At 40.9% G+C, this 10618-nt stretch overlaps 1 protein-coding gene across 3 annotated transcripts in view; it reads left to right on the top strand.

Moving 5' to 3' along the window:
• The first annotated feature begins 3146 nt into the window (after positions 1 to 3146).
• ASXL3 (ASXL transcriptional regulator 3) overlaps positions 3147 to 10618 on the top strand; it is a 149109-nt gene continuing 141637 nt past the window's right edge. For 2 of the 3 annotated variants that reach the window (XM_038388669.2, XM_038388672.2), the window contains exon 1: positions 3147 to 3483. In XM_038388669.2, coding sequence (XP_038244597.1) covers positions 3430 to 3483 — 54 coding nt within the window. In that variant the 5' untranslated portion in view covers positions 3147 to 3429. The remainder of the gene's footprint in view (positions 3484 to 10618) is intronic. The other variant, XM_043507902.1, reaches the window with a different exon arrangement.

Here is a 10618-nt window from a genome sequence, read left to right as displayed (position 1 = left end):
ACTGTAAGATATCAAAGAGTTCTGATGACATTGTCATGACCACAAGAGTGAAGCTTGAGTAATTTTTGATGTGAGAATGACAAGACATTTTAACTATATTATTCATTGTTTTAAATGAGATCATAAACTTTCATACCTCAGAAGCAGAGATGGACTCTGATAATATTCAGGGTTTTAAGTAGTTTGTTAAATTCTATGATGGTGAGTTTGACTATTTTTTTTATTTCCATTTATTCTTATGTGCTGTATGATAGGCTACTAACGGGGGCCCTGTCCTGGTTCGGTTACATAAGGAGTGATTTATTTTGTGATGTTTTCATCTTTGGGAGAGGTTTTGGTTAAAGGCTTATAGTTTTTATTTTTGTGGTAGGATTTATTGCATAATATCTTCACTAGATCCCTGTCCCATTTACGTGGTGCCTAGGCCCTCCACTGACCCTTTGTTCAGGTTAGATCTGAGCAAATAAGCATGTGTGAGAGAACAGAAAAATGTGGGGAAAAATCATTTTGTTTCAACTAGAAAATTATTTTATTTTTAGTTCACTGAACCCACACCCCAAAATAAAGTAGCTGGGGTCAAATGAAACATTTAAAACATTTCAAAACAACATTTTTGAAGGAAATGGTTAGTTTTGAAGCAAAATGTCAGTTTGAAAATGTCAGAATGAACTGTTTTGACTTCTTTAAAAAAAATCCTCATATTTTATTTGGCTGAAACTACTTGCCAAATTCAACCTGAATTTGTGAATAGATTTAGTTTACCTGAAACTGCATTTTTCAATTAATTTACTATTTGACCGAAAATGTTACCCAGTTTTACTCAGGGATGAAATTCCACATCAGGGAGGAGACAGCTTATGTGGGGAACCTGTATTTTTAAGAGGCTGGTGTGATATAATTCAGTCTCATGTTATGTAATAGAGAGGCAGTTGGAACTGAGGCATTGAATGAAGAAGATCTTTGCAAATTACCTTGTCTCAGAGATGGGACTTTCTATGTCAGCTACTGCTGCTGGAGGAGGAGGACGCACTTGCTATCTTGCTACTAGTGTAGGTGAAGAGTGCTTTGGAGCTCTCTCTCCAGTCTCCATCCATCACTCTATTCCATCTACCTCCCCTCTAGAACTGCAGTAGTGTTGTTTATCAGCTGCCTTTCATTTCATGCAAATATATGTGGATGCACATGCTCCCTCCTCCGCTGTTCACCCCGCCTTCTCTTACTCCGTCTATGCTCTCCCTGTCCAATGAATTACATCACTTTGCAAGAGTTTGCCAGTTCCAGCAGTCTGTGCATAGTGCGGGAAAATGATGATAGCACCGCTAGCTCAGAGGAGTAATGGACTACGCTGAAGCACAAGATGAATGAACTATCAATCTGAACACAAATGGGACATCTACTCTATTACTTTTAACTTAGACATTAGACCAACACTAGAAATACTGCTAGTAACTCTCAAAGAAAAGCCACAGATAGTGAAATATATGGCTAAAACATGTGGTCTTCAGTGGTGAGTTTATTCCCACTAGAGGAGTATGTGAACTTCATGTATGGGTAAATAACAAACTGGAAAAGATACAATCTGTAATAGTATCAGGGGAAAGAGTATCCATCACTGTGCTCAAGATGTGTCAAGTCTTGGCTAATTCTTATTAATTCTTTTAGGAGAATGTATATAAAGGGTGTGTATAACTTCATTTGCTTTTTAAGAAATATATCTAAAAACTGTGAGATAGTTAAAGTTGGAAAGTTATGAACATACAATAAAATGAATTTCATTAGAAATTTGTAGTTTGAAAAATAAAATTGAAAATCAGACAATTCAGAAATAAAATGCCCCAAACAATCCCTATACTGTACCTTACTATGACCTATACTGTCCACAAAACATCATTATGGGTATATGGTATCATAACTACTTTTCAATTTTTAAATGACTAAGGAAAAGTACTGTATTACACTGTAAGCTTATATATCCCTTCAGTCCGCTGTGTGGAATAAGCAACCCAGGAGAACACTTCCCACCATGAGCATGACTGGTTATCATGAGTAATTCCAGGATTGAGCCCCCCTTATTCTGCAGATACTCAAACATTTGTTTAACCCTCACCGCAAGTAGTTCCATTGTCTTCAAAGGGATTATTCACATACTTAGAATTAAGCATGTGTGGAAATCTTTGCAGGATAAGGGCTGTAGTTTACAGCCTGTTTTATTATGAGATACTTTGGGACTGTGTAGCTTAGGTAGGTTAGGGTGGATATATGTCCTATAGGTGGGTGGTAGAGTGAATAATAAATGTATAGTGGTGTTGGTGGGCTGTTGAGAGGATGGGGACAACATGTACAGAGTAAGGCAGGAAAATATTGTGGTATCAATTATAGTGGGAAGATTTATGCAAGATAAGAGGTGAGATGTTATCGTCTCTGCCTTGCAAAGGGCAGGTGAATTGAAAGACGGAATTTGATCGGGGAGGCGGTGAGACCGCGGATGGTTCATGCATTGGGAGACACAACACAGGATGGCAGAATGGAGGTATGGTTCTCGTGCTGGAAGTGCAGCAGAGCTAGTGTGCGGATGTAAGTGTGTCTCGGGGATCTACAGGGATGGGGGCTTTGGACGCAGATTTTTTTTTTTAAACCTACACTGTTCTGATTCTTTAAGGTGTATACGTGGCTTGGCAATAGCCTTAGTAGGGTTGGTAGGATTTAAAAATAAACCTTTTATTTTATAATGGAAAGCACAGCAAGCCAGCTCTAATAGGCATCCCCTTTAAATGACCACGTTGTTGCCATAGTGCCCAGCAGTCCCCCCACCCCCGCACATTATAATAACCACAGCGTTGCCCCTCCCGAGACAGACGCGCGCACAGGGCTCTGGCTTTGCCTAGCACTTTTGGCAACAGCGCGCAGCGGGTTGCGTCCACGCTGCCCAGGGGAGACTATCCTTCCCACGGGGCAATGCTCCCGCTCCCTCCACGGGCGCCGGCTGGCGGCGCATTGCACCCTGGGACGTGTAGTCTCCGCTAAGCGCTCCCAACCCCCCCCCTCTCCCCGTGTTGGTCGGGGCAGCCGCCCTAAGAGCTCTCGCGAGGTTTTTGAATCGCTCTGGTCTCGCGCGCGGTTTCCTCGCGAGGGCGGCCGCTTTGGCTGGGATGGTTGGTGCGGTCGCCATTCCCCTGTGTGACGTCATAGCGCATTGTTGTGAGAGTAGCGGAGCATCCCTCAAGCTGTCAGCTGTGCTGCTGCTGCTGCCGCGGGAGCCCGAGCCAGCCCAGCCCCCTTCTCCTCCCCCCGCCCCGGGGGCTCCGGAGCTCCGCGCCCGTGGAGCCTTGTCCGTGTGGAACCCCTCTGGGCCCCCCCCTCCCCTCCCCCGCACGTTCCAGTCCGCCCTCCCCCCGCCCCCCCCTAGAACCATCTCAATGAGATGCAAACATGAAAGACAAGAGGAAGAAGAAGGACCGCACCTGGGCCGAGGCTGCCCGCCTGGTAGGTGCTGCGTTCGCATGGTGCGGGCGGGCGAGCCCCCCGGCGAGCGGATGGGGCGGCCAACCCCGTACGGACCTCCGCTCCCCCTCCCCGGCTTTGTTGCAATCACTAGGGGATGTTGGAGTGAGCGTGCGGGGCTGGGCGAGCGAAGGGATTGACTCGCCGGGCGGTAGCGGGTGTGAGTGGCTGCCTCCCCCCTTACGTGGGCGTGTGAGGGGCGAAGGGGCTAGCCAGGGGAATCCCCCTCCCCCCACTGCGTGTGAAGTTCCCTCATCCCCAGGGGGCGCCTCCTTTCCCTGGTGTGGGTGTGTGTGAAATTACCGGGGTAGCCCCTTTTGTAGTGTGTATATGTGGGAGAGACCTAGCTCTCCCTTTCCCCTGTAATGTGTGGGAATATAGCTACGCCTTTCTTTAGGTGTGTCGAAAAATATCCACTCCGTGTGTGTGTGTGTGAGAGAGAGAGAATGAAAGGCCTTTCTCCCTACCCTGTGTATTTGTTTCAAATATCCCAGAAAGGTCCCTCCCTCCCCTTGAAAATATATGTAAGTGAAAGATCCAAGGATTTCCCATTACTCCATTAGTGTGTGTAGGAGAGAGAATTATCCAGGGATTCCTCTCCACCCATCTGTGTAGAGAAATAGCCCAGGCAATCAATCCCTCTATTCCAGAAAGCTATCTGGCTCTAAAAACTTAATGCGTTTCTAGAGGGCTGGGGAATTATTTGTCTCCCTCTTTCTCCAGTATCTGTTTTATGTGACTTTGTTTTATTGTTTGCTAAGTGTATTAGGACACATCATTTACGTTGTGCTTCAGGACCCTTTTGTGTGAGTTTTCTCCATTCTAGGAATTTCACGAAGTGTGATACAGCATGTGTGGTTGTACACTATAGTGCATATGCCTTCCCTGAAGATGGGGTTGTTTCAGCATCAGTTGGATGCAGTTACAGAAGGAGGACCGCTAGAAAGATCTACTGTGGGTTATATTGGGGTTTTTTGGGTATTCATATCAATTTCACATTTTACTGATTATTTCAACAATTAAATTAGTATCAAAAGAATGTGATCCCTTTCTTGTGGTGCTAGTGAGTGTCTGTTCTATTTATTTTTTTGTATTAGATGGCCGTGAAGCACAGTCCTTTTTGAAAGGATGTGTCTCGTGGGACCATGCAGCATAACATCGGAATTTCAGCCTTTCAGTGCTTCTACTGCATAATTTATATCAAAATAGGAGGCAGTCCTAACTATAGATGTCACTGCAAGTGGCTCATAGGAGTCTTGCATTGAGTGAACATATAAGATTCATTGGACATGTGGCAAAAAATTACTACAGTTCAGCTTTAGCAAGGGTGGTCTGATGTAGGCACTTTTAGAGTTGAAAAATATGCCTGTGTAAAAAAGGGAATGTGCCAGGCCCAAGGTTCTTACTTTCTCACTATTGTCTTTCCTTGACTCTGTGGATCCTGGTAAAGGAGTAAGTGTATTAAGAAGGCACTCTCTACCACAAACTAATGACCAGAATAGATGTTCCCAAACTCGTGGACTTCATAGCTCTTTATGGTGGTTTGTGGCTGGCTTTTGTTTTATTGAAAGCTGTTAAACTTAATTAAAAGACATTTAAAATATATGGAATTCTATCCTAATGTTAGTTTTGCATGTAAGCAATTGCTGTAGCTGCCACAGGGAATATAAGCCATCATGAATGGGAAGGGAGGTGGTCCATGCAAACGAGGAAAATGTCTGTTAAGGTGTAGTTGACTCTGTGGAAAAGTTCAATAGCTTCTAGAACATAGATTGAGCTGATATAAATAGGGAAGAGTTAAGACTCTCTGTTTGAGTCACATTATTTTTCTCACTCAGAACAGCCTTGATTGTAACAACCTACTAGGACTGGTAGTTGCTGCATATGAAGAGTGGGTGATGAAGCACATTGCCTGTTGTACAAAATATTGTTCACCCTCCCAAAGTTACTAAATTATCCAGAAGCTTGTCCATAATCTGTTTCTGATATGACTAATGCATAGACTGCTTGATTTGACCTGGTTCTGTATCAGGATCTACTAGTGCAGGGACATATGCTAGCAGATCTTTATTGAGGCCAAATTTGTGAGTCCTTATAGTATTTTATGTAAAGGACCTGATGGTTCATTATCATTCCATTTTCTTGGAATACATCAATAATGTATTACTGCAAGGCTTGATTAAATCAATTTCTTCCCAACGACAAGTAAAGAATGAAGTGATTGATACATACTCAGAAGTAATGACTCATGAGCTAGCTAGATCAATATCTATGTTATAAAATTGATTGGATACTGAATTTCTTTATTTTTAACAATAGGAAGGTTGGATTAATGTTATAAGTACTGATACCCATTTTTTTATATTTCTTAGAAAAAGCCTACAAGTGTGTTAAGCTTGTAAAGAGAAGTACTCCCAAGTTATGAAATGACAAAGTTAAGATTGTAAGATAACCTTAACTCTGCTCCCTTTGTGCTGTCATGCATATGCATACACATACATGTCTTTTAAATTACATGTTCATGCACTATTTTTCCATAGCACCTCTAGCTCACACAATACAGAATGGGGACAGTGCTCAGTGAATGAAATAGCTGTTGAATTTTTCACTTTGTCCTCTTTGTTCCTCCAGTGTGTGGCCCCATGTACTGCACATTTTCCAAACTGTGGACTAACTAAAATGTTTTTTTTCTCTTATTTGCTTTTATTTGACACTCATCATTGTAGTACCTGAGAGTCTTGCAAATGTAAACTGATTTAGCCTTACAACATGCTTGTGAAGTTAAGTAGTCGTCTTCTTCTTTTACCTGTGGAGAGCTGAAGCACAGAGAGATTAAATGTGTTGTCCAAGGTTGCATAGGAAATCTCTGAAAGAGGCAGAAAAAGAAAGCAGATTCCCTGGGTCGCGGTCTAGTTCCTTAGCCCTAAGCTATACACTAGTCATGGTAGAAGTGGATAAGTGGTGTCTGTAGCATCCCCATTTCAAACTCATATGCCCCATTCAACAATTATGTAGAATAAAGCGGGGGTAATCTGGACCCTGCACCCATATCATTACACAGCCCTGTTTTATTTCTTGTTCAGCATGCACAATGAAAGAGGCAGCAGTTCTGCAGAAAAAATAGTAAATTTATTTTATAATAAGGCTGTATTGTAATGCATATGCCCAAGCGATCAGGCTGAAGATTGATAGGCAACCTTACATTTATCATTTCTTGATACTTGAATAAATCGTCTTCGTAATCTTAACATTCTTGTAATGTTTTTTGTATAGAGTCTTAATGTAAGAAGAAACTAACAAAATGACACTATATTCATCTGTTTACTATACCACATTAAAATGCTTTATACTGTGCAATCAATAAGGCAGGAATCCTGGAGACATTAATTGACCTGTATTTTGTGGAGGATGGCAGGATTCCTTTGAGGTTTAACTTCTTTCCATATGTAGCACCCTATCTCTTTCCTCACTAACCTCCACTAATCTTAGAGAAAAACACAGCCCTTTTTTTAATGGGGGAGGGAGGAGAGAGGAGGAGAGTAGCCTTCTCTTCCCCCTGCCCTTAGTCTCCTACAATTGAATTATTTTGGCTCATATATTCTTTAAACTTAGTTGTTTGTTTGTCAGAGAGAGTGAACCTGCCAAATTTCAGGAAAAAGCTTAAAAAGACTGAAAAAGTTAAAGCAACTGAAAATAACTCCATTGAATGGAAAAGCTTGTGCCTCCTCAATTCTAGGTGTTCTTAAAACCAAAATTATAAGCCTAATTTTGGCAATTAATTGATCTTCGACTACTAGCGGTAGATATGCGCAATGGCCTGTGATGGGATGTTAGATGAGGTGGGATCTGAGTTACTACAGAGAATTCTTTCCTGGGTGTCTGGCTGGTGAGTCTTCCCCACTTGCTCAGGGTTTAGCTGATCGCCACATTTGGGGTCGGGAAGGAATTTTCCCCCAGGGCAGATTGGCAGAGGCCCTGGGGGGTTTTCGCCTTGCTCTGCAGGGTGGGGCACGGGTCACTTGCTGGAGGATTCTCTGCACCTTGAAGTCTTTAAGCCACGATTTGAGGACTTCAGTAGCTCACACATAAGTTAGGGATTTGTTACAGGAGTTGTTGTGTGAGAATCTGTGGCCTGCATTGTGCAGGAGGTCAGACTAGACTATCATAATGGTCCCTTCTGACCTTAAAGTCTATGATTCTATTAAAGTCAAGTCCTGAAATATTATTAACTTCTGACCTATACTAATTTGGTGCCTTGAGTTTGATTTTTTCCAAGTTCATTAGTTGCACAAAACATACACAATACAGATGCATCATAAAAGAATTGTTTGTAGACCAGCTGTTTATATTTTTAGTAGCTGTAATAAGCCAGCAGTTCTGGTAACTTTTGTCTGTATGTAGTTTCACATTCTAAGTTCATCAGTTGATATTAAAACTGAGGAAGATGCTAAAATAATTAAAAAGAAAAGGAGTACTTGTGGCACCTTAGAGACTAACACATTTATTTGAGCATAAGCTTTCGTGAACTCACTTCATCGGATGCATGCTGTGGAAAATACAGTAGGGGGATTTTATATACACACAGAACATGAAACAATGGGTGTTACCATTCACACTGTAAAGAGTGATCAGGTAAGGTGAGCTATTACCAGCAGAAGAGAAGAAAAAAAAATGATGGTGTCCCCTGAATAGATATGTGGACACCATCATAGGGCCTAATCACATCAGCCACACTATCAGAGGCTCGTTCACCTGCACATCTACCAATGTGCTATATGCCATCATGTGCCAACAGTGGCCCTTTGCCATGTACATTGGCCAAACAGAACAGTCTTTATGTAAAAGAATAAATGAACACAAATCAAACATCAAGAATTGCAACATTCAAAAACCAGTCGGAGAACACTTCAGTTTCTTTGGTCACTAGATTACTGATCTAAAAGTGGCAGTAATACAACAAAAAAAACTTCAGACCAACAAGAGACTGCTGAATTGGAATTAATTTGCAAACTGGACACCATTAAATTAGGCTTGAATAAAGACTGGGCGTGGATGTGTCATTACACAAAGTAAAACTATTTCCCAATGTTTATTTTTCCCCCCAACTGTTCCTCACATGTTCTTCTCAACTGCTGGAAATGGCCCACCTTGATTATTACTACAAAAGTTTGTTTTTTTCCCCCCTCTCCTGCTGGTATTAGCTCACCTTACCTGATCGCTCTTGTTACAGTGTGTATGGTAATACCCATTGTTTCATGTTCTCTGTGTATATAAAATCCCTTTACTGTATTTTCCACTGAATGCATCCAATGAAGTGAGCTGTAGCTCACGAAAGCTTATGCATAAATAAGTGTGTTAGTCTCTAAGGTGCCATAAGTACTCCTTTTCTTTTTGCAGAGACAGACTAACATGGTTGCTACTCTGAAACCTAAAATAACTAAATGAATGTAGATTTACAAATACATAGATGTTGGGAATGAATGGATGGCTTGGAAAATTTCAACACAAATTTGAAGTTAAATTGAAGAGGTTTGTTCTTTTGAGGTTCAGTCCTTCAATGGTATAGATCGGAATTGTCATAGGACCGCACTCAGCCATTAGCTATGGCTGCCAGGCATACTGCTTTACTTATGACTCAGATAGGTAAAATAGGCTTGAAGGGAGCAGATGCTTTAGGCTGGTAAACCCTCAAAACCAGTGTGGCCAGTATATTTTATGAAGCACTGAGCATCTACCTATGAAGGATGGTTTTTTATTGGAAACGTCTGAAAGTATTTATTTATGTGAACAACTTGCCCTCATCACTGTCCTTTTCTCTTTATTCTAAGTGCAGCTCTAAAGCATACTTAAACTGTAACTTCCACTTGGTAGCTGAAAATTCAGAAACTGGCTGATTTTCCCATCACTTATGTTCACTAGGTTACCGCCTGCATACCTGTTTTTCCTCCTCCAAGACCTGTTCATAATTAAATGGATGTAGAGATTTTCTCACATTGCTTAGGGCTGTGCATGTTTTGCTGCACTGTGCAGAATCTTCTTGTACAGGGGTGAGTGAACCGGGGTGTTCTAATGCTTTGGTTCTTAGTATTTCTTTTTGTAGCTTCCTGGCGCTCGCTACAGGTCTTAGTTAAGGATAAATTGTTGTTCCTGCATAATAGGTTGTTTTTTTTTTAAAAAAGTCTTTTAATTTCAAGTAGCAAGTTTTTATGCCAATTAATTAAAGAAATTGCTGCTTTAGAAAATAACCACTTTGGAGATGTGGTTGTTAGCCTTCATGTTACCGTTTAATGTGGCTGGCTGTGCAAATATGGTTATAGGTCACTTGTCCTCTGTTCTACTGAGATAGTGTAGTTGAAGTAGCTCATTCAGTGGTATGGGATTATATTGCAGTATGTCTTTATATTTGAAGCCCACAAAGGAGACCAAAAATCAAATTGTAACATGTATAGCTAGAGCTTTGTAATACCTTTTGACTTTTGTCTCCAGTCTTTACTCTTGTTACTGTAAATACAGTTTAAAACATTATGAAAGGAACTTCATGCATTTTTAAAAATGGGGATTTGACATGACTTTGTTTTACTACACTAAGGACTTCTTTGTTGTTGGCTTAACAGAGACCGACTACTATTTCCATATTTCTTCTAAGTTAATTCTTTTTTAGACATGCAGAAATATTGCTGCTTTGGGAGGTTTTGATGGCCTTTCCCTTTGATCCACAATCAATGTTGCTTTGAAGATCTGTGGGGGGTTTTAATGTTGTTTATTTGCCCTAGAGCTTCCTCAGATATTTTATTTTTTAAATTCAAAGCAATTGCTGCACTTGTTAGGTAGCACAACTCCTCCATCTATTTCTTTACCTTCTGTGGTTGCATGTATATGCCAGCACCACTTTTTGTTAGTATTGAGTATTCTAGAGATTAGTAGATTAAAAAAAAAAAGATTTTAAAAGGTGAACTGCAAATAAAATGTACACTTAATTTACTTTACCAATATTTGGACGGTGACCCTATTAATTAGAATGAGAGACATTAATCTTATAAACAACTAAACCTTACCTTTTCTCTGAGATGTTCTGAAGACATATAAGAAGATATGTCTGTCTTGATCAACTGTGATG

The sequence above is a fragment of the Dermochelys coriacea genome, chromosome 2 (assembly GCF_009764565.3).
Source record: "Dermochelys coriacea isolate rDerCor1 chromosome 2, rDerCor1.pri.v4, whole genome shotgun sequence".
In the NCBI taxonomy this organism is placed as follows: Eukaryota; Metazoa; Chordata; order Testudines; family Dermochelyidae; genus Dermochelys; species Dermochelys coriacea.
This window is presented reverse-complemented; position numbering and strand designations above follow the sequence as displayed.